Raw genomic sequence first — 27758 nt, 5'->3', positions numbered from 1 at the left:
TTTGTCGTTACATTTTGATAACTTTGTTAACTTAAATGGGACACCCTTTATTTTTTACTGTCGAATGCAGATTGAAATTTCCTTTCAAGCCATTATAAGCATTGTTAAGGTTGCCGACCACTTTTAGAGCTATTTGCAATTTTCTATTTTTTGGACACTTTTTTTGCATCAGACCTGTCAAATTGGCCATGACTAGAATAGAAACACTTCAAAACAATTAAAACAACTTGACAATTGTCAAGTTAGTTGTCAAATTGTTATTGTCTGTAATGGTTTTTGATGAAAATTTAAATAAAAATGCCTGGGGATCGTTTAAATTATACTAATGAGGATTATTTTAATTTGTTTGTTATTTATGGACAATGTGTGCAATGTAGCAAATTCTCTACATGTTCTTGAAATTTTGTCACATTTTCGATAAATAAAAAAATTTAAATAATCCTCATTAGTATAATTTAAATGATCCTCAAGCATTTTTAATTAAATTTTCGGCAAAAACTATTCAGACACAACATTAATTTGGCAACTAACTTGACAAATGTCAATTGGTCAATGGTCATCATGGTCAATTTGACAACAGGTCTGATACAAGAAAAAACAGAAAATTGAAAATATCTCTAAAAGTAGTAACGACAACCCTAACAATGCTCATATGGTTTGAAAGGAAATTTCAATCTGCATACGACAGAGAAAAAAAATACAGGGTGTTCTATTTAAGTTAACAAAGTTATAGCTGTTTGAAGTTATCAAAATGTCTTAATTTGTTGGTATACCATAATGTAGTTTTACCTATGCTCTTTACAGGTACCAAAAACCCACTAGATATCACACTCTTGAAAATAGTTACTAGCATCTCCGCGGACCCCTGCGTCTGTCAAATTTTTTTTTTAAATATTAATATCTCAAATTGTATAACTCCTAGGTATAGAGAATATTTAATGAAGTGACCCTAAAATTTCACATAGAATATGAAACTGTAATAATATACAGGGTGTCCCATTTAAAATAACTAAGTTGGTGTCGACTTCAGGTATAACCAGAATTGCTGGAAAGTTCTAGATACTTTAGCTGTGTTCGCCCCAGGGACATTGCCATGTTGCCAAATTTCCAAATTTCTGGAGCAGTACTTTCCTAGATATCCATCGACGCATTTCCCGATGGGACACCCTGTATGTTCGGAAAATATGTTAGCCAGAAATTATAGGAGTACAAATCTCACTTTAAAAATAACAACGTTGAAAAATCAGGAATTGCGGTGCACGGGGCAGATACAGGACATGCGATAGACCTAATACCAAAATTATGCCAACAGATTTTAGCTACAGGGAAGCAACATAAATCCAGAAAATTCATTTTAGACACGTCATTGTGTTACACTCTGTACAAAGCGTTTATTTTGTATTTGAGATTAAAAAAATGCTATATTATTAATTTTTATTCTAACATGTAGGAAGATATCGAAAGTTACATAACTCTTTCTGCTTAACTAAATCTGGGGTCTACAGCATCAAGAGTGGCATCGGAATAAAATAAATGACAAAAAAAAAAAAAAGTAAATGCTGCTGGGAAATTTCCCATTTAAAAAAAAATTATTCAGGTGGTACCTACGACATAATTGGAAAAATAGGGACATTTCTGCTGCATACCACCAAATTTGGTCAATTCAGCATTTCGGAGTGATATAAAATGTTTTTTTTTTAAATGCAGTTGTTAAAACTGAATAGCTCTTACCTTACAAGTATATTTATATAATAAATAAACCTTTATACTATTATTACGCCAAAAAGGTTTAGGGACCTTAATATACTAATTTTAAGTCAATATCGTGGGAAAAAATCAATTTATATAAATGTCAATGTTTCGTTGTTTTATTACATCTTCCGGACTCTATGAATAAACATTTTATTACAAACGCCACAACAAAAATAGTCTAATTACATATTATTTTTATTTAAGAGAAGAAATTCATGAAATATCAAAACTTGAATTATAAGGATTTTTTTAGACACCCGGTCAGATTTTTTAAACACTCTGTATATATTAAATTTTACTGAAATCTTAGAAGCTATTTTCATTTGGTCACAGTTTTTTATTATTATTTTTAATTAGTACACTTTTACGATTGTTTATGTATGTCCTGAAGACGTTTTAATAAAACAACGAAACATCGACAAATATCCCTCCAATAAATTCAATTTAAAATCCAGCGTAACTAACAACCTGAAATTAATATTTAAATCTACCGAATAACTTGTCGTTCGAGAGTATTCCAATAAGAAAGCACCATTTGTCCAAGTCCTCCACCCAACTACTCAATCATCACACCGTTGCCACCCACTTCCGTCAAAACGGCCTGGAAACCCCTAGCGTCCAAATCTAACATAGCTTTCTCCAAAACGCTGGGATTAACGTAAGGCGAAACCAAACACGTAGCATACCCTCCCCCTCCGGCGCCCGTAAGCTTCCCCTGAAGCCCGTTCTCGGCCAAAATATGAATCACCTCGTCCAGCCTCAAGTGGGACACCCCCAGGGCGCTTAACAGGCTGTGGTTGATCGATGCCAGCCTTCCCAGCTCCTCGTAGCTGTTTCGGATTTGGTCGTTAACCAGTCCCTCTGTGGTGCCCGTCCAGGTACACAGCGACGTTATGTGCTGGAGGGCAATGAAAGCGACGTCTTCCATGGCATTGAGGATGTTGTTGGTCAGGTCGGGGTATTGGTGATGCAGGGCGGCGACCTTCGAGACCAACTTCCTTGTTTCGCGGGAGACTTTGGTGTTTATGAGGAGGATCTTGAGGGGGCGTAACATCTCGAGGAGCTTGGGGGCCAGGCCCTTGCGGAACTCGACGATGCCGCCGTAGGTGCAGGTGGTGTTGTCCACGCCTAAAAATTGTTGGATACAGGATGTAACTTAGGTGCATAAAAATATTTCAAAATGCGATTTTTTGGATTTTTTAGATTTCGAGATACGGGGTGCTAAAGTTTTTGAACAATGTACAGGGTCGGAAAGTCCCCATGGTTCATCGGCCGTTACGTGAGAGTGATAAAGTAAGTCATAGAAATCCGTGCGATAGAGAAAGATGGCTATAATGAAGAATAAGAAGTGGATCTTATTTGTGGAAGGGTGAAATGGAAGGTGACTATTAGACGCCTTCATTATAGCCATCTTTCTCTATCGCACGGATTTCTATGACTTTCTTTATTGCTTTCACGTAACGGCCGATGAACCATGGGGACTTTCCGACCCTGTATAAGGATGTTGAACAAGTTCTCGGTTTTTCATGAAAATTAATGCCTTATTGGAAAAAAAATTGTAAAAAATTGTAAAAAAACATGCTCCTGAAAGTACTGTCCATCGTTAGCCACTACTTTTTCTGGCAGCATTTTATTTCCACGCCCAAAGGCATCTTTATAAGAATAGTAGTGCTGCTCAACTAGACCTTGTGCCATTGTTTGGAACAAGTGATAATCGGAAGGGTCAGTGTCTGGTGAATATGGCGGATGGGGTAGGACGCCCCATTTACATGCCCTGTTTATATGAGTAAACGCGTTAAAAACTGCCACGTTAATTCTGCGGAATGGGATTGGCCGATTATATCGTCTGTTACATTCTTCATGTTCCATAAAAAGGTATTCGTATATCTGGTGTAAATGTATAACCTTATGAAGTTATTTCTTTCAGTGTTTAGTGAGGTACAGTGTATTGTGTTTTTGTATCAAGTTTCTAATTGATATTATGACAAAACATTAAGAAAGACCCGATATGATTAGAGCTTATTTTCTGTCCAGAGAAAACGATTCTGCTACAAGAAGACGATATCAGGTGGCTTATCCAAAGGAGCAGTACCTCACGGCAGGTGATGTGAAATTTGCTTTTTAATAATCTTTCCCTTAAATTATAAGATTTGACAACAATGCATAGCCCAGTTGTCAATTGTGCATGCGCTGCGACTAATACGCGCCATTGTTAAAGATCACACTAGATTGTCCAGAGGCGTGGCACAGTGGGGAAAAACAGACAAAAGTGTCCGTAAGACATAAATTTCGATAAATCTTGATAATTTTTCTTTTAAATTATTCACAGACACTTGTTCTACATGTGATCCTGCAACCACACCCTAAACTAAAGAAATTATCATGTGGTATTATACAAATTATCATACGAAGTACTTTGCAAGTTCATTTCGGAAAACTATAGAACAGGTACCCCCAAAAAAACACGATACAAAAACTTTAAGGTTTGTTGGGTTCGAAGTTAATGGTTTTGGGTTTTATAAATTTAAGGTTTGTGGATTTAAGTTTGGGGTTTATAGGTTTGGGTTTTGTGAATTTGGGATTTCTTGGTTTAAGAAGGTTTGATACATCTCTAGCGGGCCAGGCGGTGCGGGAGGGAAGCCTATGCTCATAGACGGTAGTTTCGTTGTAGTACCAACCTTACATAAACTAATTTGAGCGAACTAAATATAATATATACGAATGAAATTTATACAACACATATTAGCTTGCATATATTTTTCGTGTTTAATGCATGGCAATTAACTTTTTATTTGAATAAAAGTGTCTATTTATTCATTAAGAGCTTGTAAAATTATGGATGAAATCTGGCAACATTGCCACGGCGTGGTGGTAAAAGTTGGGTCAACTGTAATTACTGTCAACTTTGCGCGTATTCCGTAAACATGAATGAACATCCAAGGTACAAAGGAAAAATAATGACTGAAAAGTAATATAAAATGCGTATAAAACAGAATGTGGATTGATGAGAAAAAAGTAAAATGTGCAAACCGAGAATCCATATGATAACTATCAAGAAGTTCAGTGTATAATAGTGAGACGTCGCCTTGTCAAATTGGAGATTATGACAGAACATCTATACTGTTCGTTTTGCAAAGATCCTTTCAATATTTGTTTCAAATTGCTAGTGTATTGCATTTCATTAAATCACGAAAAATTTATTTAATATTAATTATTACTACATATGTTTCCAACTGGAATAATTTTATAGTCTATAATGGAGCTATTCAAATATAGCGCGTCAGTCGAAGCGTTAAATACAGCATACAGTGTTGCCATATTTCCTTTCATTGGATCAGATGATTGTTAAAATTTGTCAAAACGTTATATATTCATTCCATTATCTCAATAATTACATTGTAAGTGCATATTTTTATTGTTTTAAAATGTTTAGTAATATTTAATTCTTTAATTACAATTTTATTTTCCCGATCCTAACCATTTTTAAGAGCAATATTCACGTTTGATTAAAGTTTTTGCCCCAACTCCCATAAGAGCCGTGCATAAGAGCATAATTTTTAATATCATTTTTCAAAAAAACTACATTGGCAATCGATCTGATATTTTTACACGAGATAGTTTGCATATTTATTAACAGATTCCAATTGCTTTGAAAACTTTCTTACCATTTTTTTTTCAGTATCGAACCTCCTTAAGCTATATGAGTTTGGAGAATATAGGTTAGGAAGTTTATGATTTTGGTTTTTATGATTTTAAGGTTTGTGGATTTAGGTTTTAAGGGTTAGGGATTTGTGGGTTTGAGTTTTGTAGGTTAGAGATTTGTGGTTTTGGGTTTTGTGGGTTGGGTTTGGGTTTGTGGGTTTGGGGTTTATGTAGAATAAGTGTCTGTGAATAATTTAAAAGAAAAATTATCAAGATTTATCGAAATGTATGTCTTAACGGACACTTTTGTCTATTTTTCCCCACTGTGCGTGATAGGAAAATGCTGTTTACGAAGTTCACATTATTTTTTTTAAAAGAACCACATATTGAAATATTTTTCTGCACTAAATTTGTATATACATTTGTTTTATATACATGTTTACTCTATTGTAAAGATATTAAAGATAATTGAAGCAAAAACAAATTTTTTTTCTCAAAAATCTTACCAAATAAAGCCACACAATAAGTAATAAATAAATTAGCTTAATACATTAATAACAGAGTAAAAATACGTTTTTTTAAATACATTTTTTGAATATAAAAAAATAAACCGTCAATATTTTACTTGAAATATGTACAAGAATTACTCACCAGACGGAGTGCCATGGACGATCTTCTCTGCACAAAAAGCCCACTTGCAGATCATGTCCAACTCCCGCTTGCTGAAATTCTTGTCACTGCCCGCATCCAAAAAACAGGCCTTGTACTCCTCCTTGGAAATGTTCCCTTGGCCCCCAGTCTTCATTTTGACAAACTGCAATAGAGCTGCAGCCAAACTGACCACGAACGAAGCCGAACTACCCGTGCCGGCACCGATGAAGAGATCCGTCTCGCAAGTCATCAGGAACGAATTTAATTCGATGTTAACTGAGCCCAGGATGCCAGCGATCAGGAAAAATACAGAAGACAGCGCCATCTTTTGGTGAACGTTGAGCGGGGCCGTGCCAGAGGTGTAACTTATGAAGCTATCGACGATGTCGAGGATGGCGTCGTGGTGGATCATCTCGGGGTACTCCCAGTTGAATTCGTTTGCGTTGTGGGTAAGGGGAAGCATGGGGATAAGAAGGTATTCCCTCAGCTTCTGTAATATAAAATATCAAGTGATAGGCGTTCACAAAACGGCAGTTTTCAAACGACGAGGAAGGAAATTGTACATTGACTAACCTCCAGATCATATGTTAAGGTAAAATCCAAAATGGGTAGTTGAAATATGACCAGATTAGGGGCGCTGATCTCGATCAGTCGCATTCTGCTTCTGAGTCCCAAGCTTGCGGTCAGTGCCAATTTCCCGTAAACTACCGAGTGGTCTCCATGCAAGATGACTTTGCCGGGTGCGGATACGCTCACCGTCAGTCCTATTTTGTAAAAAATATTTTGAGGTTAGTGTAAATCGAGCTTACATTCGTTTTAACTTTTGACGCTTTTTTTAACTTATACAAGATGTGTCGAGCATATTTGACCAGATTTAAAAATTGAATTCGGTAGCCATAATAGTCATATGGAGAAATGCCTGGAAATGCTGCATTTTAAAAGTACAGAACGTCGAATTTTGAAAAAAGCACAACAAATAAAATAGATAAAGTAAAAGACACATATAAGAATTGCTTAACATCTACTGAAAAAAAATAAAAAATAAATTATTCATAGTGAAAAAGTATTTCAAGTCGATCTTCATGATGTAAAATCTTTAAAACACCATATAATGTATTACTGATAATTTTAAAAAGTAATACGACTGAAAAACATAATTAATTTGCAACAAAAACTATTAAAATTAAAAGAAAGCAATAATTCTCAAGGTGTACCACAAGGAGGATAAACTCAATAACTAATGAAACATATAGTTTTTAAGTATTCCTGTAGCGCTTTCTCCAATTGAATATTGTAAACATTACAAATGTGATTCCATACAATGAAAGCCTATGTTTTTAAAAGCAGACTTGTTTACAGAAATGATATATTCAATTGAATGATATTTTAGCATTAAAAGTAACACTTTAACTTTATTTAAAAAAGAATCAACATTTTTGTAATCAAAATCTGTATTAGTTTTATGTGGATTGTAAGACATAATTTTACATTTGCTTATATTCAAAGGTAGATTATTATTTCAATTTTTAAAGATTATCTTGTAATCTAGCAGTCAATAGAAGATTTAATTCCAAAAAACATTTTACGCTCTTCCACATGAGGTAAGCAATTGACATTAAGACATTCAGATCAATAATAAACATAATATACAAGAGTTGACTCAGAATTGATCCTTGGGGAAGCCCTGAAGATTGATGAAATTTATCTATTTGGAAACCACAATGGTGTACCAACTGTCTATCTGTTACTAAAATAAAAGAACAGACTGGAGGAGATACCATATGTTGAGAAATTTCAACACCAACGATTTCTTGGAATTTTTGCGAATATTTGTACACTACATTTAAAATCATATTTAAAATTCATCAGCGTGGAGATTTTTCGATTATCGACACAAAATGAGATCTTTTTTCTTAGAAAAATGACTTAAAAGTAGTGATTTTATTTCCAAAATATCCAGTGGCATCGAATTTCTGGAGTTTTTAGTAATAATCTCTGCCATCCTTATATGTATATGGATTCAGCAGATTTTTACTTTTAATTAGAAAATCGTTAATCCAAGTTTCATCGAATTTTAACATCCTATATCCCGAAATGAGGCACTAGCGGATGATCCCTTTTGGGACTATTATTTTACCACCCAAATTAAAATTTTAAGTCTGAACAATTAATCCCAGAATATGTTTAATAAAAAAAACTTTACCTGTTGGATGGATGTTAGGAGGAAGAACACTACCGTTGCACAACATTTTATTTTTCTTGCTCCCACTGCTCAGGAGTGAAGGTTTTTTGGGAAAAAGCGTGTATAGTTTTCAATTCTTCTTGAAGGACAGAGTTGACAAGCCTTAATAAAAAAAAAATTCATCACGAACGGTTCAATGTTAAAATTATTTTTTAAAAAAGTCTAAGAACTTCGTTATCATTAATAATTCTTGTATTTGAAGAACCTATATCTTAATTGTAATTCCTAATTTAAAATCAAATACTTTTTTGATCAATAGAACTACAAGACTTACCTGTGTCTTTGCAGCAAAGGCTTTCCCTTAAATTTCTCTGATACGATAACACAGGAAAACTTTCCTCCACAACCGTCAGACTCATCTACTACTTCCTACATGAAGTAAACAAAAAAATATATACAAAACGTTTACAACATTATGCATACATACAATAGATAACTGTAAATATATTACAATGGAATATGTAAAATACACCCAAACTGTATTACAAAAGGCTTTTTTGTCTCTTTCTAAACTTTAGGTTTCTGAAAATAGACACAATTATTTTTATCACCGTCTTGCATAATTACAAACATTAATATGAATTTATCGATGAAGTTTATAAACAACTTTTACCTGCAAAACTTTAGCTATTTAAAATATAATTCATAAATTTTAAAAACAAAATGCAAGTACTTCTTCAGTATAATTTTTTATGTAGAAAAAGAATACTTAGTCACTGTTAACCTTTTATTTATAGAAACATCAAATTATAACAAAAAAATGGACAACTACAACAAATACAATAACATTTTCCTTTCCGCTGCAATACGACATCATTAAACACACTGTATAAATAACAAAAAGGGAATGTTACGCTAAAGATATGTTTTTAAAAGGTCTTCACATGCTTTATATCCTCGAACTGCTGAGGTATCCTGAGCTGCTTCACGCTGAAATACGCAAAGAATCCGAGAAAGTGTACACACGCATAAACGGAAATCAAAAGTGGGAATAAATCTGGATATCGTGCCGGCGGCTCGCACAGTAATGTGACAAGAAACAAAACTAAACATCCTACCAGAGACAAGAGCATTCCAAAATGAAGTACAAGAGTCCTTAAGGCGTAAGAATTTTTAATAACCTGCTGGTGTACGATTTTTATTATACCTAACTGTGTCGCTTTCTTATATTCTATGTCCAACAGGGTGTGGAGTAAACTTTTGTAATACTCCCCCAAACCGTCTTGAACATTTAGAGAGCTACGATATGCATGTTCTATAGAGACCCTGAACGACACAATGTAGAATGCCGTTAGAGCTATAACAGCTATAACTAGACCATCTTTTATGAGTAACGGCAACATACTGAAGATGGAAATGCACAAGAACCAAAAACAAACAAAGGGTGCGTAGGGAAAGTACATCAAAACTGGTACCGCGACTATAAGTATACTCTTCTCGTGTACTTGAAAACTGAACAAGAAAAATGCCAGAGACGAGTTGACTAGAGCTAGGACGAATTTCCTTAAGTTAGGCCGTAGGAATAAATCGACGGACGAGGGGAAAATGGCTGATAAAGTAGCGAACAGACAGATCCGCATCATTTGGTAATTGTCAAATTTGGTTTTGAACTTGAAAATCACATTTAAGGCACACCAGACATTGGCCACTTTGTCTTCGAAGACTCCCCTGGCCAACGGGAACTGTCTATGCAGAACTTGAAGTAACAAGTCGAAATCGGTCAAAAACGGTAACCAAATTATCACAAACGTTACAATAACAGTCAGGCTTATTTTTACTAGCCTTAATATGCCCCAGAAAGCGCTCTGCCCAGGTTTCGGAACACAAGTACTTAGTAGGTACACAAAGAAGGGCAAAGCATGATATAACTCCATCTGTTTGTAGTTTAACGCTAGACAAAAGAAGAAGGATGCCAATACGTTCTTTTCTTGTAGCAGGCAAGTTGTTGCAAATATAGCAAAGGCTAGGGATATACAGTTATACTGAAAATGGCCATGATCTATTAATATAATTCCTGGGTACAGCAGGGCTAGAGTCGTAGACAACGATACATTCATAGGTTTGATTTCATTTAAAGTCCTTGTCGTTTTCTGCTTTTTCTTCTTAATTTCACTATCCTGAGTCTTTGCTATCTTAAGAGCTGTCTGGTAATACAAAATCATGGCAGGAATGAATAGGAATACATCGCTGATGAGTACCGTTGAGCGCATAAACACTTTGTGTGTTTCACTTTCGTATCCGCGTGAGTCATGTAGCTTCGTGAAGTTTTCATTTATAAAACTGGCTATTTTCCCACACAAGTACATGTGGTAAGCAGTCAAAGGTGGGTAGTCCAAGCCCCAGTAGTTTAAATCGTTGTGGGTACCATTTCTGTACCATTCTGTGACGGGTAAGTTGGTGGTGACTTCCATCCAGTGCCGTTGAGCTTCGTAGTCACCATACATCGGAGGGGATGCTTCGCCTGAGTAAGGGTGTAAGCTTGTGCAACTTCTAAGTAGTATTGCAAGGAGAGTGCCAAAAATCACCAGCCATGATTCACAGCTTATTTTGCAATCCATTTTAATTGTCAGAAGGAAGTTGATGTGTTTACTACTAACTGTTATTGCTTTTTCTATGGCCGACAGGAATTTACATCTTGGTTAGATCACACCAAGCAAGTTCGTGACCACATGCGGAAAAATACAGCCTTTATAGATTAGGATCTCACTAGGTATCGACATCGACATAGATAAAATGCACTTTCGAACTTAAAACACTGTACTTTAGCTGTAAAGGCTGATGTGGCAGGGCAATGCCGACTTTGTGTAATCGATTTTAAGAGGTTAAGTATTTTGACAGCTCTGGGGTGTTATTTTTATGAAACTTGTTTACTTACCACATGCGTTGCTTCCAATTCTTTGATCAGCTTGCTTTTTATATGGTCTTCGGTGTACGTCATAATTTAACGGCTCTTTTACTTTACACGTTGCAATGTAAATATATAGGCAATAATTTTCATTTTGTTTCTTGTTTCTTGACAATAACTGACGTTAGTGGCGCCCTCAGAAGTTTAGTAGCTTCACTTCGTGTTCATACAAATATAGTAGATTTCTACAATTATTTAGAAATAATTCAAATTTGAGGTTATGTCAATTAACCTATAAAATTTGAATATAAACATGTCCAACCCTCAAGAGAAACGGCATTTTACCAATGAAGAATGGTCATCCCTGACCAAATACTTTGTAGGCAACAATTATAGGTATAGAGAAAACATAATAATTCCAAAAAACTTGGGTCCGGTCCAAATCAAGAGCAATGAGGAAAAAATGGTCGAGTCTTTCTTTGAAAGCTGTTTTTTCAAATCTCTCATGAGCTGCGTTGTAGGTAAATTATTAAATGATTTCTAAAATATAGGAGAAAGAATACAATTTCTTCTTGCAGGATATGGACTGGGTGCCGCTATAGGATTGTTTTCTTCTAGTATGGGGCCTGCTTCTATCTCAGATACAGAGCAAACTGCGAGGCAGGTTTTTAAAGAAATGAAAACGACCACGCTGGGTTACGCTAAGAATTTTGCTCTTATAGGTGCCTTGTTCTCAGGAGTAGAATGTGCTATAGAAACTGTAAGAAATTTCATAGCAAAAATTGGGTGTAGTGTTAAAGTTGTTTTTTTAGGCAAGAGGTAGATCTGATTGGAAGAACGGAACATATGCTGGCGCGGTTACTGGTGGTTTAATCGGTTTGAGAGGTAAGAAAATGATAGACAAACATAATACTTAGTTATAATTTCATTTTTTGTAGCTGGCGTTAAAGCTGGTATTGTTGGGGCTGCGGGTTTTGCAGCGTTTTCCACAGCGATAGACTACTACATGCACTCCAGGTTTTAAAAATTATATGGTACAGTAAAGTAGTAAGATTTTGTAAATATAATATAAGTGAGATTTTTTTTGAACGACTGCCTTGTAATTACATATATAAAAAAATATACAATAGTGTTTTTTTATTCTTCAGAGCTAATTTGTATAATTTTTTTATTTAATAGAGTGTCTGTCATTATTTATTCTTCAGAGGTAGGTAATTTGTATAATTTTTTAATTTAGTTTTTCGTCAGGATGTCCTGATTAAGATGATTGTAATTTTGATGGAGTACTTAGATTATCTTATTAACAGATTAATGTAATAAAAAAATATGGTAAATAACGCAGTTTTTGTATCACTGTATACTTCAAGGAAGCAATATTAAACGTACTTGTTATAATGGCTTGAAATTCTGATGGCTATTTCATCATCTTAAAATATTTTGCACACAAAAATATAAAAAACATCTGTACTTTGAGAAAAGATTCATACAATCTGTTTTAAAACTTGCCTTTAGGTATATTTAATTTCGTAAAGAATGGCAATGAAATGTGCCTATAAATTTTAGTTTATTAATGTTTGATTTATAATGAGTATAAAATAATATTCCTATCTTCTAAGAAAGCAGTAAATTCAAGTAGAAATTAAAGGTAGATTAAAAATAATTATTTAGCTTGAAATAGTTTATCAGAAATTTTCAATAAAAGTTGAAACCACAAACCTCAATATACAGGGTGTAAATAAATAAGTGTGAAAAATATCAGGAGGTAATTCCCTGTGGAAAAATAAGGTGGGTCTTTCGTATAAAAATATCTCATTTAAACATCTCCTGTGAAAATACAATAGCTTAAAGAGGGTGCCAAAAAAATAGTTTTAAATTTTTTTCTGAAATACCAAAAAAGTGACAGAAATGAGATTAAGTAGACATTTTCTGCTATCGAGAATTAGTTGATTTTCCCTTGCGGTTGTAAGGGGCAGAAAAAACCCTAAGATTTGTTTTGTAACTTTTTTTCTTATTACTACCTCACAATTTAAAAACTCATTTCACATAGCCTGATTCATTCTAAGCAAAAAAAGTCTCTTGTAATTTTTTCACAAAATTAACGATTTTTGAGCACAAAATATATTTAAAATCAAATACATGGCAATTTTATTGAACTCTAATTTATCTAATAGGTACCTGTGACATTTCGTTAATGGTAACTTAATTTTTTTATTTAGAATGAATCGGGTTATCTGAAATAAATTTTTAAATAGTAAGGCACAGTAATAAGAAAAAAGTTATGTACGAAACAAGTCTTAGGGGTGGCTTTTTCTATCCGTTACAACCGTAGGGGAAAATCAACAAATTATTTACTGAGTGCCTTTTTGATAGCAAAAAATGTGTACTTAATTTCATTTCTGTCACTTTTTTGGTATTTCGGAAAAAAAACTACTTTTTTGACACCCTTTTTCAGGGTCTGTATTTTCACAGTGGATGTTCAAATGAGATTTTTTTATATGAAAGACCCACCTTATTTTTCCACAGGGAATCAGCCCCTGAATTTTTTCGCACTTATTTATTTACATTCTTTAAGTTTTAATGAATTGAAAAAATTATATATTTTCATGAAACTTGTTATTTTCAAAAATGCTCTTTAATACTATGTCCCATATTTTGCAAAAATTTTTGGATATAACTGTTTTGGTTAATTTTTTTAAGTAAAAAACAGGAATGTGTATGGTACATGTATGTACCTACATAAAACAAATTTCTTTGTTTTAAAGGATAGCCTTCTATCATTAATTTATTGATTCGATGATTCGTTCCAAAACAATTGTTATAGTCGTTTAAAAAAACGGCATGCTTTGGCGAAGCTTCCGGTTAAACCCACAAGGACGAAGGTCGAAAAATTTAATTAAAAACAAGCTCTGCCACATTCTGCATTGTCAAAAAAATGTCACGTCCAAGAAAAATTAGTTTAACTATTCGTAACGGCCATAGAAAGGTCGAGGAAGTGGATGGTTTATTAATTTAATAAAATTTAACTTAGCCTATTTTTATTGTTAACAGTAAATACCGGAAATTATTTTTAATCGTTTTACCAGGAGCTGCGTATGTAAAAAATTACCAGTATTGTACTCACACGGCATTTACAACCTGTAGAAACATCGCCACCTTAGATAAATCTAACAAAATTGTAACTTCCGTTTCAAATATATATTAGAATACGCAGTTAGACTAAATAAATTGCTTCCTTTTGTTGGTTTATTAACCTTTTATTAACGACCAGAGACATCGTATTTCATAACGCATATGAAATATATTTTTAAAGTAAACAAATATGTACTAGTTCAACTTGTGGAACCCAACCCTAAAAGTGACATCAAATTTTAAAACAGAAGTAATGTGACGTTACAGCATTATAGGGAAATTTAGTTAGGTACCTTTCGTGGTACAGGGTGATCGCGCGAAAATATCGGCGTCTGTAATTTTCACCCTTGAAAAATTTAAAAATGCTTCTGTTGCTAATATTTCGCAAATTCAAGGTATTTATGATTATTCCTGGATCCATGGGCTGGACAGGGGGGGCAGGGGAGATTGCGCGCCTCCAGGTCGTTGACTGTGACTTTTTTATTTTTAGAATGAACCGAAAAAATGTTTAGGTTTTAAAGTGCGTGCGTTTTTTTAGAGGCTTCCATAGAGCTTGCAGCCCTTAGCCCAGCCCTAGCACAAATCCTAGCTATGCCCATGCCTGGCTCAGTCGTACACTGTAAAAAAATTTCACTCAAATTTCACTCAATTGTACTCAATAATGTATCAATTTCTGTCCACACCCGGATTGAGTGAAGATTTCACTCTATTAGTATGAGTACAACTGAGTGAAACTATTGCATCAGAAATGAGTGAGTTTTACTAAAATCCGAGTTACTGCTAACTATGAATTGAGCAATTTTTGGCTCTGTTCTGAGTATACAAAACCAATTTAGAGTTGACTTTTTCTCTAATATAATTTAAATTTAACTATTATTGAGTCATTTTTTACCCAGACTTGGTTTTAATTAACTAAATATTAAGTGCAAAAATAAATCACTCATAAATGATTAATTAGGATAGGATATAGTCACAGACCACCGATATACTGTTGAAATTAATTCAATTCGCGGGGGCATCCTCCTGTCCTGGTTGAGACCCGCCAGCGGCGGCGCCAGCTAAGGCCATATTATGAGTAATACCATTGTATAAGTAAATTAACTTATACAATGGTAATACTCAATACTCATATGGTTAAGGCCTGTTCTCCTGAAGATCACGCTTTTCTGGTAGTTATGGGAGATATTTCTACCTGTGATTTAATTACTGATATTACAAAATCACGAATCACGTCACGACTGTTACTAACTTTCTACCAAAACCGTGACCTAATCACAGTTTAGTAATTTAGTATGGAACGGAATGAATATTTGATTCTTGAATGTGAATGTGCGAGAATGAGTTATAGATCATCTAAACATTTAGGCTACCGAAAAGTGTGTGCACGGTTTGTTCCGCACAAATCGCCACTTGTGGCCGATGTTTTGACTAAAAATAGCATTTTAACTGTCAACCACTCCCCGTATTCGCCTGATTTGGCACCGTGTGACTTTTCCTTTTCGGAAAAATGCATTTGCCGATGAGAAGAAAGCGTTTTGTGGACATAGAAGCCAATTAAAAGCAGGCCCGGATCCAGAGACTGGTTATGGGGGTGGCGCAAAGCACTTCTTTATCATTATTATTATTATTATTGTTGTTGTTGTTGTTATTTTTTTGATGACGTAAGGTGTAGGTTAGGAAGGGGGACTTGCATTAATATCGACTAACTGCCTGTTGTCGTTTGGAGAAATTGAAGATCTTTAAAAAATGTTGTGCTTTGAGGGTGGCGATCGCCACATCGCCACCCCCTCTGGATCCGGGCCTGTTTAAAAGGCTTGTACCGACATCCTGAAGGACATCGCGACCGACGATCTAAAAACTCATTCGACATGCTTTTAGACAGTGCAAATCGCTGCATTGAGTAAGACTATTTTGAATAAAAAAAAATTGGTTTTGCCAAAAAAAACTTTTAGTTGTTCTTTTTAAAAAGTCCTATTTACTTTGGAATGCACTTTGTACAACGTATCCGCGTTTACTGCTGTTATTATAACGTTAGCGAGATTCTCAAATAAAGGGTTCTAAGTCTCTCTAATAAGTGGTATAATTAAATTTTTTACATCAAAATATTGTATTAAAGAGTAGGTATGTTTTAATATTGACAAAATCCTCGAAAATGATTTTGTATCTTTCTTCTTAAAACTTGACATTAATAGCAACTGTATTTTATACTTGTAACAAACAAGATTTTATTTGTAACTAATAATAATTATTGTCAGCATGTTATTTAAGTACCTACTGAATTAAAAAAATATATATTACTATTTTCAAATGAAAAGCTCTAGGATAATCTATATAAATTCGCGTTGTACAGGCTGGTCCATTTTCGATGGGAATTCAGGGAATTTTCAGAAACTACTAAAGATATGATAAATCTGACACGACGTTCTCGAGCTCGATTTTCATGGCAAACTCGACTGTCAGATCGGAAATTTGCTATCTTCATTTGTTTCTGAGTTACAGGGCGTTTTTCGTTTTTGTGTGATTTTTTAACATGTCTGTATCTCAGCTGTTAAATAAGTTAGAGTTAAAGTGAAAACTGCTCAAGACTAATTCTTTAGCGTAGAATTGAATGCCGGTATTAGTTTTTTAGATCTTTTTAAATGGAAATCGTAGCTGATCATGACCTAAAAAAATGGAGATTTTTTTTGCTTTTCAGTAATATATCACATGCTATAGTTATTTTTACAAACACAGGAGATACGGGGTGTTTTATATATAAATAATATATTTTTTTCCTTTTTAATATAACCGGCTATGAAAATACAGATAAAACTATAATTATTTCTTTTACAAAAGTCATATCTGTTGTAAAAATATGACATTTATTTTAAATGTACAACATATACTCGTGTGATAATATGATACTAACGAAATTTTAGGAGATAGGTGGATAGGAACAAACGGACCGATTAGATGGCCAGCTAGGTTACCTGATTTGAGTCCGTTGGACTTTTTCCTTTGGGGGTTTTCTAAAAGACTTTATATTTAAAATTCCTTTTAATAATATTTCAAATATACATTTAATGACTGCTACCCGAAGCGTTGCCAGAAGATGCGCGAAATGTGTGACAGTTGAGGGACGGCAATTTGAACATTTAGCTATCATTTTTGAAAGTTTTTATTGGTGTAGGTACTTACTATTGTTTAATTTACGTTTAATATTGTAACTTCAGTTGAAGTGTGGAATAAAAATTTGAAAACTCTGTCTTTTCTTATCTGTAATATATATTTTAAATAAACGTCATATTTTTACAATAGATATGAGTTTTGTAAAAGTAAGAATTATAGTTTTGTATGTATTTTCATAGCCAGCCATATTAAAATGTAAAAAAGGATAGAATTTATATATAAAACACCCCGTATCTTCTGTGTTTGGAAAAATAACTATAGCATGTGATATATTGCTGAACAGCAAAAAAAAATCTCCTTTTTTTAGGCCATAGCCAGCTACGATTTTCATTTAAAAAAATATAACTTTGAGTCATAACTCCGGAATCTTAAGACCTACTAAAAATCTAATACCGGCATTCAATTTTACGCCAAAGAATTAGTGTTGAGCAATTTTCACTTTAACTCTAACTTATTTAACAGCTGAGATACCGACATGTTCAAAAGTGTCACAATAACGAGAAACGCCCTGTAACTCAGAAACAAATGAAGATAGCAAATTTCTGATTTGACAGTCAAGTTTGCCATCGAAAATGGACCAGCCTGTACAGAAAATACTGTCTGAAATGCTTTTTCTATGATAACTTTTAAGCAATGTATTGTCTTAATCGTTAGAAAACATTTTATTTTAGAATGTTTGCTAATATTAGTAAAATATTTTTACTATCATGTCGATATAATCATAAAATAATTGGTTTTAGAGGTGCATGAAATTGATAGTAGAGCAGCAGCGCGTTTTCAACTTTTTTAGCGGAAAATCAAGAAATGCCATTTTTTTAACACCATCTAACGTTATGGATTGTCCAGACTTCGAGTTATTATACGTATTTGTAGGAAATTTTGTCTACTTTAATTTGATATATCATAGTTATAATCAAGAAACGCTTAGGTAGTTTTCGAGTTATAGTTAAAAATACTAAAAAAGTGGCGAAACTTTGAGGTTTTTTGCAATTTTCCTTGTGAAGCCGCCGCCTGGAGAGGTGGCAAACCTCAGATTCAAATTCAGCACCCCAAAAAACATGTAGAACCGATGAGAAAAAAGCTTCTACATTTTTTTCCTGGAAAAAACCTTTGCTTACTGGATTATTAGTATAGCTACTCCAGAAAATGCTCCCAAAATCTCAAAACGAAATTCCGTTTCGTTCTGATTTTATGAGCCTAAAATCCAACGCCCATCTGGTTAGCGTTCGGGCTCATAGTAAGGCGGAGCGCTTGTTCACGTAGTCTCGTCTTTTATTAAGCAAGAGAAGAACCATGCTAGCTCGGAATGATGCCTATGAGGAGGAAGAAGGACTGTTACACGGTGCTGGAATCGCTGATTAATCGGAAAGCGCTCTATATTATTGATAACTTTCTCAAATTTCTAGTTTTCTAAAATTTTCAAATGCATTTTTGATTCACGGGAACTCTAGCTCGAAAAGTTAAGAACCGATCGTTATCAAAATTGAAAGCGTGTTTTTAAGTAATTGCAAAGAACATGAATCAACAATTGGGATGATATAATTTTAAGGGTGTTTTTTTTATCCAAAATACACGTGTCAAAACTTCAATGTTCACAATTTTTACCCACAATGAGGCTCATATTCTTAGAAAATATGTTAATAATGCAGGAAAACAACAATTTTGCTTTCACATCAAAATTGCGACCTCCACATTTCCCGTCCCAACTTGGACAACGACCTTCGGTGGCAATTGATTTGAAAAAAATTGTAAATGTAGTTAGTTAAATATTGATAGAATAATGTCAAAGTTTGATCAAAGTCTAATCAGTGAGAAACGCTTGAAAATTAGCCTTCTAATGTGGTTCCCCCCCTTAAAAGGTGTATCAGGAATCAGGACACCGTTTTCTCTGTGTTTCATAAAAAAAATGGTAAAATCTACAATACGACGGTTCGTTATATCAGAAGATTAAAAAACAAACAATTTTTTCAATTTTCGGTCATTCTTTTGGAACTCTACTACGGTAATTCTAACCTCAAATTAACAATGTAACAGTGCCTATTTATTAAACGCTCTGTGATTCTTCTACGCATAATTTTATAAAGTTTTTTTTCGCGAAACGCCAAAATTAAAACGTTATTCTGCCGTCCCCTTAGCCTCAACCCTCTTCCACCGGGTCCCCTACAACTTTCACCTCTCGCGAGTCCGCTACGCCAATGCGGCCATCATCAGTCAGCCGCAAGTCGCTAAAGACATCACCATCATCGCTGCAGTCTGGATCGGTCCTCACTTTCAGAAAAGGCTGAACCAGTTCAAGTACCAGCGCAAAAAAAGACCACGACTCAGCCTTAAGTCCATTTGGAAAACGGTTCGGCACCGCGAGACGCGAACCCCGTGTATATAGCGCGTCGCGAGCCAGGGCGAAGATCTGGACTGTCAGCGAGTGGAAAAAAGTAAACGATTCTCGGAAAAAACGAGGTAAACGTCGTAAATCCATCAAAAACTTCTGATATAAAGGTAGCAGCGGCTGGAGGAGCGTGGCAAAGTGGGTTTTGTTGGGCAACCGGCTGGAAATCGCTTAAAAATTGTGAATTTAGTGGTTTATAGTTAAAAAATATCTCAAATCTGTTGGTGAAGTGAAAGACTTGTGTGTCTAGATGGACAAGGTGCTTCACTTTTGGCGCACTAGTGTGGATTTCGAAAAATCAAATATATACAGGGTGATCGCCTCTTACTGGAGGATTAATATCGCTGTTAGAATTCTTTTCGAAGTAAAATAACAACGATTAATATACTTCAGGTAATTTTGCTACAATTTCTACACTTAGGTAAAGTTTATATTATTTAAAGGGATGTGAATCTCAAAGAAGAAGAAAAAAAGTCAAATTGAAAGTCAAAAATTTGTATCGTTGACTTCCTTCAAGAAATCTTAAGAATCCAGCGGAAAATATAAATTCAAAATTGTTGCTTCCCTTTCAAAAGGTTCAATAAATTTTTTTTTGACAATCCCACATATCAGTTTTTTTTAATTTGATTCATCTTCTAACTTGAGCTGCTGAAGAGCTTTGTACGACGATTTGTCGTTAAGCTGTCGTAGTTCAATTCAAAAATGACTTTTTTGGATTTGGGAACTAATGATGGTACAGATAATCTAAGTAGGCTTTTGAAAACTTCAAGGTATTGTCTATAAGACGTTCTTATCGTTTTTTGGTAAACATTTAAAAAAAAAAGGGTACAAATGTGCGTATTTAAGGATTTTCGCTAAATTTGAGATAACATTACAAATAATGAATAGACTAAGGACATTTTCGTTTTTTTTAATCCTCAAAGTATTCCAAAGAAACCCTCTAGAGTTCAAGCAGCTGCAATTTTTTTCCATTGTAATTTAATTTCTGTTAAAAATCAATTAAAGGATAAATTTTGCATCCTCTATTTTTTTTAAGTTGAAAAAAATGTTAAATATCAGAAAAAATGAAAAAAAAATCGAAATACATATAAATACATAAAAAATTTTTGTTTACCTTACCAAGGCTACACAATTTTATTTCGGATACCTTGAGGTTATGATTTTTTGGCGGTGATCAATGATAAAAATTTTAACTTTCAGATCGTGAAACTAGAAACTGCAAGCTTCAATTTGCTTTCTTTTTATTTCATTTTTCGCCAAGTTACAATCTTTTGAAGATCAGCTAAATAATTAGGATTTTTTTTATCCTTTAATTTTTGTGACTAATGTATGTACTCAATACGAGTTAAATTCATTTGATTATTGACTAAGTACAATAAATTTTGACTATATTTAAATTTTTGAATTCATCTTGGGACGAATTACACATATCTCAAGAAATCAGAATGGAAAAATCTGTTTATCAGATTGAGTTTGATAATTTCGAAATACCATTTCATGTTTCTTAAGGATAGAAATAGAAAATCCAGAGCAAAGTCTGAAAGGCAATTATAATGCAGTACTGCAAGTAAACAAATACTAATTCGAATCGCTTTTAACTAGAATTACTTTAGTCAACGAGATGCAGTTGTGTCGTCACTGTGTACCAATTAAATTTTTTAGTGAAATAAGGTTACTACTACTAAATATTCGTGGAAAATCACAATAAAAAACATTATGTTTCGCTAATTACTGTTTTTACCTATTCCAATGCATTTTAAAATATCTATTTTATGCAAAATCGATCACAACAACACGCAATTAAAAATATACTGTCACTTTGCAATATTTTAATTCACTGGAGTGTAATTTCATAGAAAAAACTTTGACCTTCTGCATTATATCACTATCTAACCTTCATGCTTCCTACATTGATTACGTGGTGATTAGAAATTATGACAAGTTTATTTCTTTCAAAAATATTTACCCCAGTCCTTGAATGCAGTAGTAAATAGTAATGTTGAAGCACATCTGTAGGTCACTTTCTTGGTAAAAATACATACTAATTTCATGTGTGTGATTCATATTGTCTATTTTTTTTTTTTTGGACTAAACCCAAATTCTTTAAAAAAATAATATATTGGGCAATTAACGATGCATGTTTTGAATAGAAAGTGATTCGCAAAGTTCGCTTCACAATAGTAAAAGCGCGCTTAAAGATAAAATATGATTGTGCCTATTAAATAAATACTACTTTTATATACTTTAAATTGTGATGGCTGTTTTTTTAATTGGCAAGCAAAATATTGACTGCGAATAAATTTGAATATTACCTGTTGACAAAAAAGGGTTCAATGTTTACACCAAGGCCATCTATTTTAACTAACGAGTCCAGGTAAGCCTAATGAACCTATTTTTCATCGTTATAAATACAGTGTGTTTAATACTGCAGTCCAGTAGTCTTCTGACAGCAAAAAAATAGATTCACTACCCAAAGGGTAAATTAAGGTTAATACGAAGCACCAAATCACATATTTTCGTCGTTATAGGGTATACGGGGTGAACGAATTAAATCCTTACGTTGTTTCTTGAATCCAGTAAAGTATAAGGTGCATACCAAAGTAATAGGACTTTTCAAAAATAGTTATTTCAAGTGAGGTCATCTATTGGGGGTTTTAAAATTTTTTATTGCTAGGTCTCTGATTGTGGGGCCTTTTTTCAGTTCTGAGGGGCGTGCGTTTTTTTAGCCCTGGGCCCACCCCAGCCCATGCCTGTTTACTTTGGAACGAAGTTTGTATAATTAGAGTATTCACTCATTTGTTTCGTTGACAACAGAAGCGGAGTCTCCGCTGGCCGTCCCAAGCTTACGCCGCTGGTGCAGCTAAAGTACTGCTAAATGAAATTAATAGGTCGTAAAGAGGAGATATCAAAGATCGCCAGGTCTACCTCATGTGCATAATTGCTGAACCACGTTGTTAAATGAGCTTGGTTTTGCTTTAAGATTGGATGCTGCAGGTTTAAATATAACTCTTATACATGAAGAACGACCCGTATGGCCTTGTTGGAGAAAAATAAAAAATAATCAGCGGATAAAATATTTTTAGAGCCCGTTGCGGTTCGTTCGAATAATTTTTAGGGTAGGAATAAAAGAATGTTTACAAATTTCCAAGGCGAGGGTGTGAAATTAGAAGAAACTAAAACTTAGCAAGTGTCGTAATAGGCGAGCGGTTCACCCCAAAAAAGATGTTTCTAAATGAAGGTAACCGACTAAATTTTTAAAACAAAAACCTACACCATAAAACTTTTTTTATTTTATAAAGGGTATTTTTCTGATAATTTATATATTTTTTTATATTTTTCGGCGTAGTCAGTCAATTGTTATAGGTAAACAAAAAAGTTGTAAAAAGAAATAGTTTTTTATTGTAAAATGAACCAAAATAAACACATTTTGTTCTTTGACAAAAATTTGAAAAATGCTTCGTTTCCGTGATATTTACAATTTAATGTGAAAAAAGTGACGAAATCGACAAATTTTCGGAATTTTTTTCTCAAAAACTACTGAACAGAAATTTAATTCTAAAAAAAAGCATAATAATCGGCAGATCTTCTACTTTAAGATATATTTTTTTGGTATAGGTCAATTATTTTATTGAAGGTCTAAAGCGAGTAAATAAAAATAAAAATGGCAAATAAGTGAATGGAAGCAGGCTACAAATAGTGAAATTGTAACTATAGATCAGGGGTCGGCAAGTAATTTTAGGTGGGGTCCGGATACTTTTGAAAATTTTTAACGAGGTCCATAAAAAAAATTCTTTTTTTTTTTTTTTTATTTTAATTTGGACTCAAATTTAATCTGCTTACTAACAATTAATAACTCACACACTCACACAATTGTAAAATACTAGAAAAAATGATAAGATTGACACTTAAACGTAAAAAACATTTTTTAAATTATTTATTTGAGTAAGTTACACTTTCAAAAAATTTTTGGCGGTCCAGTATTTTACTTTCCGCGGCCCGGACCTGGACCGCGGTCCGCCAGTTGCCGACCCTTGCTCTAGATCCATTGACACATGGATGGAAAATCGAAAATGGTTGCTTGGATTATTTCGAAGGAGAAACTGCGTTAGATATGCTTCAAAAATATTTATGTTCGTGTAGTGGAAAATGTTCTACGAAAAATTGTAACTGATTGTCATCGAACCTGGAATGCTGTGCAGTCTGTGCGTGCTCAGATGAATGTCAGAATGTTCCATCAGAAATTGATGGTGAAATAAAAAAGAAATTAATATACTTTTATTGCTCTTAATATTTTAGTAAAATAAAAATAAAATAATTATCCTATACAATAAATTATACAATAACTTTATTATTTTTCGAGACCGCTAGGTCAATTATTATTATTAGGTTAATTTTACGATTTAAAAACTTATTTAGTTTAGTTTTGGTATAACTTTCAAGTCAATTTTAGCCATTTATAAAACCAAAAATCGATTATTTAAATTTTTCTAATTACTTGCAAAAACCTTACTCCGGCTACAAAACCAAACAAAATGATCTATAGAACATTTGTACTGTTAACATATCGATTTAAAAAAATCATAATAATGTTTATTGTAAATATAATCTAATCCAAGATATTGTAAAAAGAAAATTTAAATTTGAAGTGTTATCATAATTTTCTTTAAAAAACTTTTTTTACTCGCTTTAGACCTTCAATAAAATGATTGACCCATACCAAAAAAATATATCATAAAGTAGAAAATCTGCCGATTATTATGCTTAGTTCAGTAGTTTTTGAGAAAAAAATTCCGAAAATTTGTCGATTTCGTAACTTTTTTCACATTAAATTGTAAATATCTCGGAAACGAAGCATTTTTCGAATTTTTGTCAAAGAATAAAATGTGTTTATTTTGGTCCATTTTTCAAAATGAAACTATTTCCATTCGACGAGTCATTTTTTTACAACTTTTTTGTTTATAACAATTGACTGACTACGCCGAAAAATATAAAAAAATAGATGTAAGTTATTAGAAAAATACACTATAAAATAAAAAAAGTTTCATGCCGTAGGTTTTTGTTTTAAAAATTTAGTCGGTTCATGCCTTTTCTTTAGGGGTAAACCGCTCGCCTATAAGGCAGAGCTGGGCAAAATTACAAATACAATATAAATTACAAAATACTAGTAACTAGTAAATACTTAAAAAGAAAATACTTTGGCAAAGCATTTTAAATATAAATTAAATAAAAATAGTATTTTAAGTGCGTTGAATACTAAATAAGTATATTGAAAATATTATTAACAGTATTTAAAATATTTTTCTGAAATATTAAATCTGAAACTCTTAAGATGTGACTTAACAATCATTTTCATCTGAATTACTGAGATGCAGAATATTTAATTCACTCATATTTTTTTATTAGTTTTTCTTAGAATAGCCCACTAATGATAAAATAAATCAATTTTAAATTTTGACGATTGTCTATTAACTTGAGTAGTGACGATAGTGACCTAAAAGATAGTAGACAGAATAGAAATAACACAACAACGCACATTGCAGAATGCAGAGTAGAATGCGCTAAATCCAGGCGTAATCCAATAATTTTTTTAGCACGTGTGGTATGGTCTTTCCGAAGTCAGTTGAACATCCAAAAAAAACGCCTGACAATAAAATTTAATAACTTTCATAGGCGTCTCTAAAAAAGTTTTCTGCTAAAGGTAAAAAATTATAATATTTTGTATATAATGTGTAGAAAATTTTTATTATATGTTCATTTGGCCAACAACAGATTGATGTTAAATTTCGTTTTGTTCCCTTTCAAAAGGCCTCCAAATTGCCATGTTGTAATAATATTAGTAAACAAAATGTCCCTCTTATTTCTCTATTTCGCAATTGTAATATGAATGATTAATAGAAGGTGTCTATAGTAAATTAAAATTATTTGAATCATACCAATTTCCGCATTGCTGCACTGCACTGCTGGGCAATTTGTCAACCACTTGTCAACAGCAGAGATTTATTGCCCAGTGGCCCAATGCAGCTGTGTTTGTTTTTATTTGCCCGCGTTCGCATTCTTCAACTGGGCGTATACATTTCAACCACCTCCACGTTTAGTTCGACCTGACCTGTATATGGGTATGGCTAAATAAATATGGAAACAAGTTTTTCAAATGTTTCAATGCCGAGTTGCTGCGTCAGCGACCGAACCTGGTACATACTGTCAACCTCTTGATTCTTCAATTGATATCGGAAAGACTATACCAGCCGCCGGTCGTAACACGCAAAAAGTATTTGTTTTTGGTAGGTATTTTGGGAATTTTAAATACTTCGAGTATTTTAAATACTCAAGAGTATTTAAATTACTTTTAGAAGATTATAAATACTTTTTTAAAATACAAAAATACAAGAAATACGAAATACTTTATTAAAGTATTTCAAATACAAAATATTTTTGGGGTTATAACAAATGTATTTTAATTACAAAATACAAAATACTATTTTTTATTGAAAATACTATTTGGTATTTTTTTGTGAATATACTCCTAGCTCTGCGTATAGGTGTAAATTTAATGCCAAAGACCATCGCTTTTTAAATCTAGGTATAATGTCAAACAAATTGCACTCTACTTCAATAAAGTAGGTATGTGCTTAAAAATTAATGTTTGTTAGATCACACTTTGTATGTAAAAAGTCTGTGACTGACGACCTTTATCGTTAATAGTGCTATTTTATGTAAACATGATTAAAACATAAACTGGCACAGGCTTTATCAACCCGTCTGTTGTAATACATTTGTTTGAGGCGTCAATATTTCCAACCACACTATACCTTGATACTTTCCAAAAGTTGCTAGTTGTAAAGATAATTGGCTAATTATAGCAGAAAACATTTAACAGCATTTAAAATCAGCAACAGCTCCTATAAGCGCACTCACAAGTATTTCCTGTATTTTAAAAAATTATGTTTTTTTTTTTAAACATATCTGCGGCAAACTGGTTTTATTTTCAAAATTGCCACCAAATAAACACTTAAAACGTCTACTTGATCGTCAAAGATCCAAAATCTTTGTAATCTAGATCTCTGTGTAGAAGTGGCAACACTGTTCGTCATTGCGTGATCAGTGACCTAGCAGCCAAGTGATTTATTAAAAAAATTATAAACTGATTTACTACCGTCTAGATTTGGATTCGTTTTATCTTTGTGTACACACATAAATAATCTGTGGAAGAATATGCAAAGTGGTCTCATTTCGCTGCTGCTTGTGTAATTACTTAAAAAAAAAAGGATACAGACTTGAACAGGATTTTCTGGTAAGACAAAATCTATTTAAAAGCAAATAATACGATATTATTGACTAACAAAAGTCTTTCGAAATGCAGTGGTTTTTTTACCAAGTTAATTTAAATTGTATCATTTTTTATTAAGTAGTAACATACACACAATATTTTATTGGGTTTTTACTCTTTTTCTTTTTGTATTTCAAAGATAAGTCTCTTTAGTGGGCTTTATACAGAAGAATCACCCTGTACATTATCGATAATTCAAGTCATTAAAATTTATTTTTAACACATCAGCATGGGCGATCTTTTGGCGATAAATTTAATAAACTATCCCCCATTTTATAATTAGTTTGTTACAATTTTTGCGAATCGAATTAAAAATTGTGATTATGAAATGCTGCGCTCATGGATCTAACGAGCGTTCAAATAGAAACGTGAACAAGTTGGTTCTGAAAATTTGGACGTAGGGCGTAGTGTATAGCAAATGAACTTAAACGTCATCTGTCAAAGCGCTATATCGCCGCTATCAATTTGAATATTTTCGTTTTAAAAAGCGTTTAAAATGGTGTTTTCTCAAGAACAAAAAGTGTTTATCATAGAGTCCTACTTTAGAAATGGACGCAAGATTGATGGAATATGGAAGTATTCTATTGAGGAATATTTCATAGAATTTCAAAATCAA

At 33.2% G+C, this 27758-nt stretch overlaps 4 protein-coding genes across 5 annotated transcripts in view; 2 read left to right on the top strand and 2 right to left on the bottom strand.

The window, feature by feature from the left end:
- Window positions 1-1420: 1420 nt before the first annotated feature.
- On the bottom strand, window positions 1421-8383 carry LOC108911831 (mevalonate kinase). Its single transcript, XM_018716868.1, has 4 exons — window positions 8249-8383; window positions 6619-6809; window positions 6046-6535; window positions 1421-2880 (listed from the first exon to the last, which is right to left on the bottom strand). The coding sequence occupies exons 1-4, from the start codon at window positions 8292-8294 to the stop codon at window positions 2309-2311; spliced, it is 1299 nt and encodes a 432-aa protein (XP_018572384.1). The 5' UTR covers window positions 8295-8383; the 3' UTR covers window positions 1421-2308.
- A 617-nt stretch (window positions 8384-9000) lies between these two features.
- Window positions 9001-11109, bottom strand: LOC108911830 (probable dolichyl pyrophosphate Man9GlcNAc2 alpha-1,3-glucosyltransferase). Its single transcript, XM_018716867.1, has one exon. It carries the CDS (start codon window positions 10843-10845, stop codon window positions 9157-9159), a length of 1689 nt encoding a protein of 562 aa, XP_018572383.1. The 5' UTR covers window positions 10846-11109; the 3' UTR covers window positions 9001-9156.
- A 212-nt stretch (window positions 11110-11321) lies between these two features.
- LOC108911832 (mitochondrial import inner membrane translocase subunit Tim22) lies at window positions 11322-12274 on the top strand. Its single transcript, XM_018716869.2, has 4 exons — window positions 11322-11653; window positions 11711-11892; window positions 11945-12017; window positions 12071-12274. The coding sequence occupies exons 1-4, from the start codon at window positions 11446-11448 to the stop codon at window positions 12154-12156; spliced, it is 549 nt and encodes a 182-aa protein (XP_018572385.1). The 5' UTR covers window positions 11322-11445; the 3' UTR covers window positions 12157-12274.
- A 7383-nt stretch (window positions 12275-19657) lies between these two features.
- LOC108911833 (protein I'm not dead yet) overlaps window positions 19658-27758 on the top strand; it is a 49937-nt gene continuing 41836 nt past the window's right edge. Inside the window, exon 1 of one of the 2 annotated variants that reach the window (XM_018716871.1) lies at window positions 19658-20208. The gene's annotated coding sequence lies outside the window, so the exon portion shown is untranslated. Of the gene's footprint in view, window positions 20209-27013; window positions 27107-27758 lie in introns of those variants that run through there. The other variant, XM_018716873.1, reaches the window with a different exon arrangement.

This window comes from Anoplophora glabripennis, unplaced genomic scaffold (assembly GCF_000390285.2).
Source record: "Anoplophora glabripennis isolate ALB-LARVAE unplaced genomic scaffold, Agla_2.0 scaffold504, whole genome shotgun sequence".
Lineage (NCBI taxonomy): Eukaryota > Metazoa > Arthropoda > Insecta > Coleoptera > Cerambycidae > Anoplophora > Anoplophora glabripennis.
This window is presented reverse-complemented; position numbering and strand designations above follow the sequence as displayed.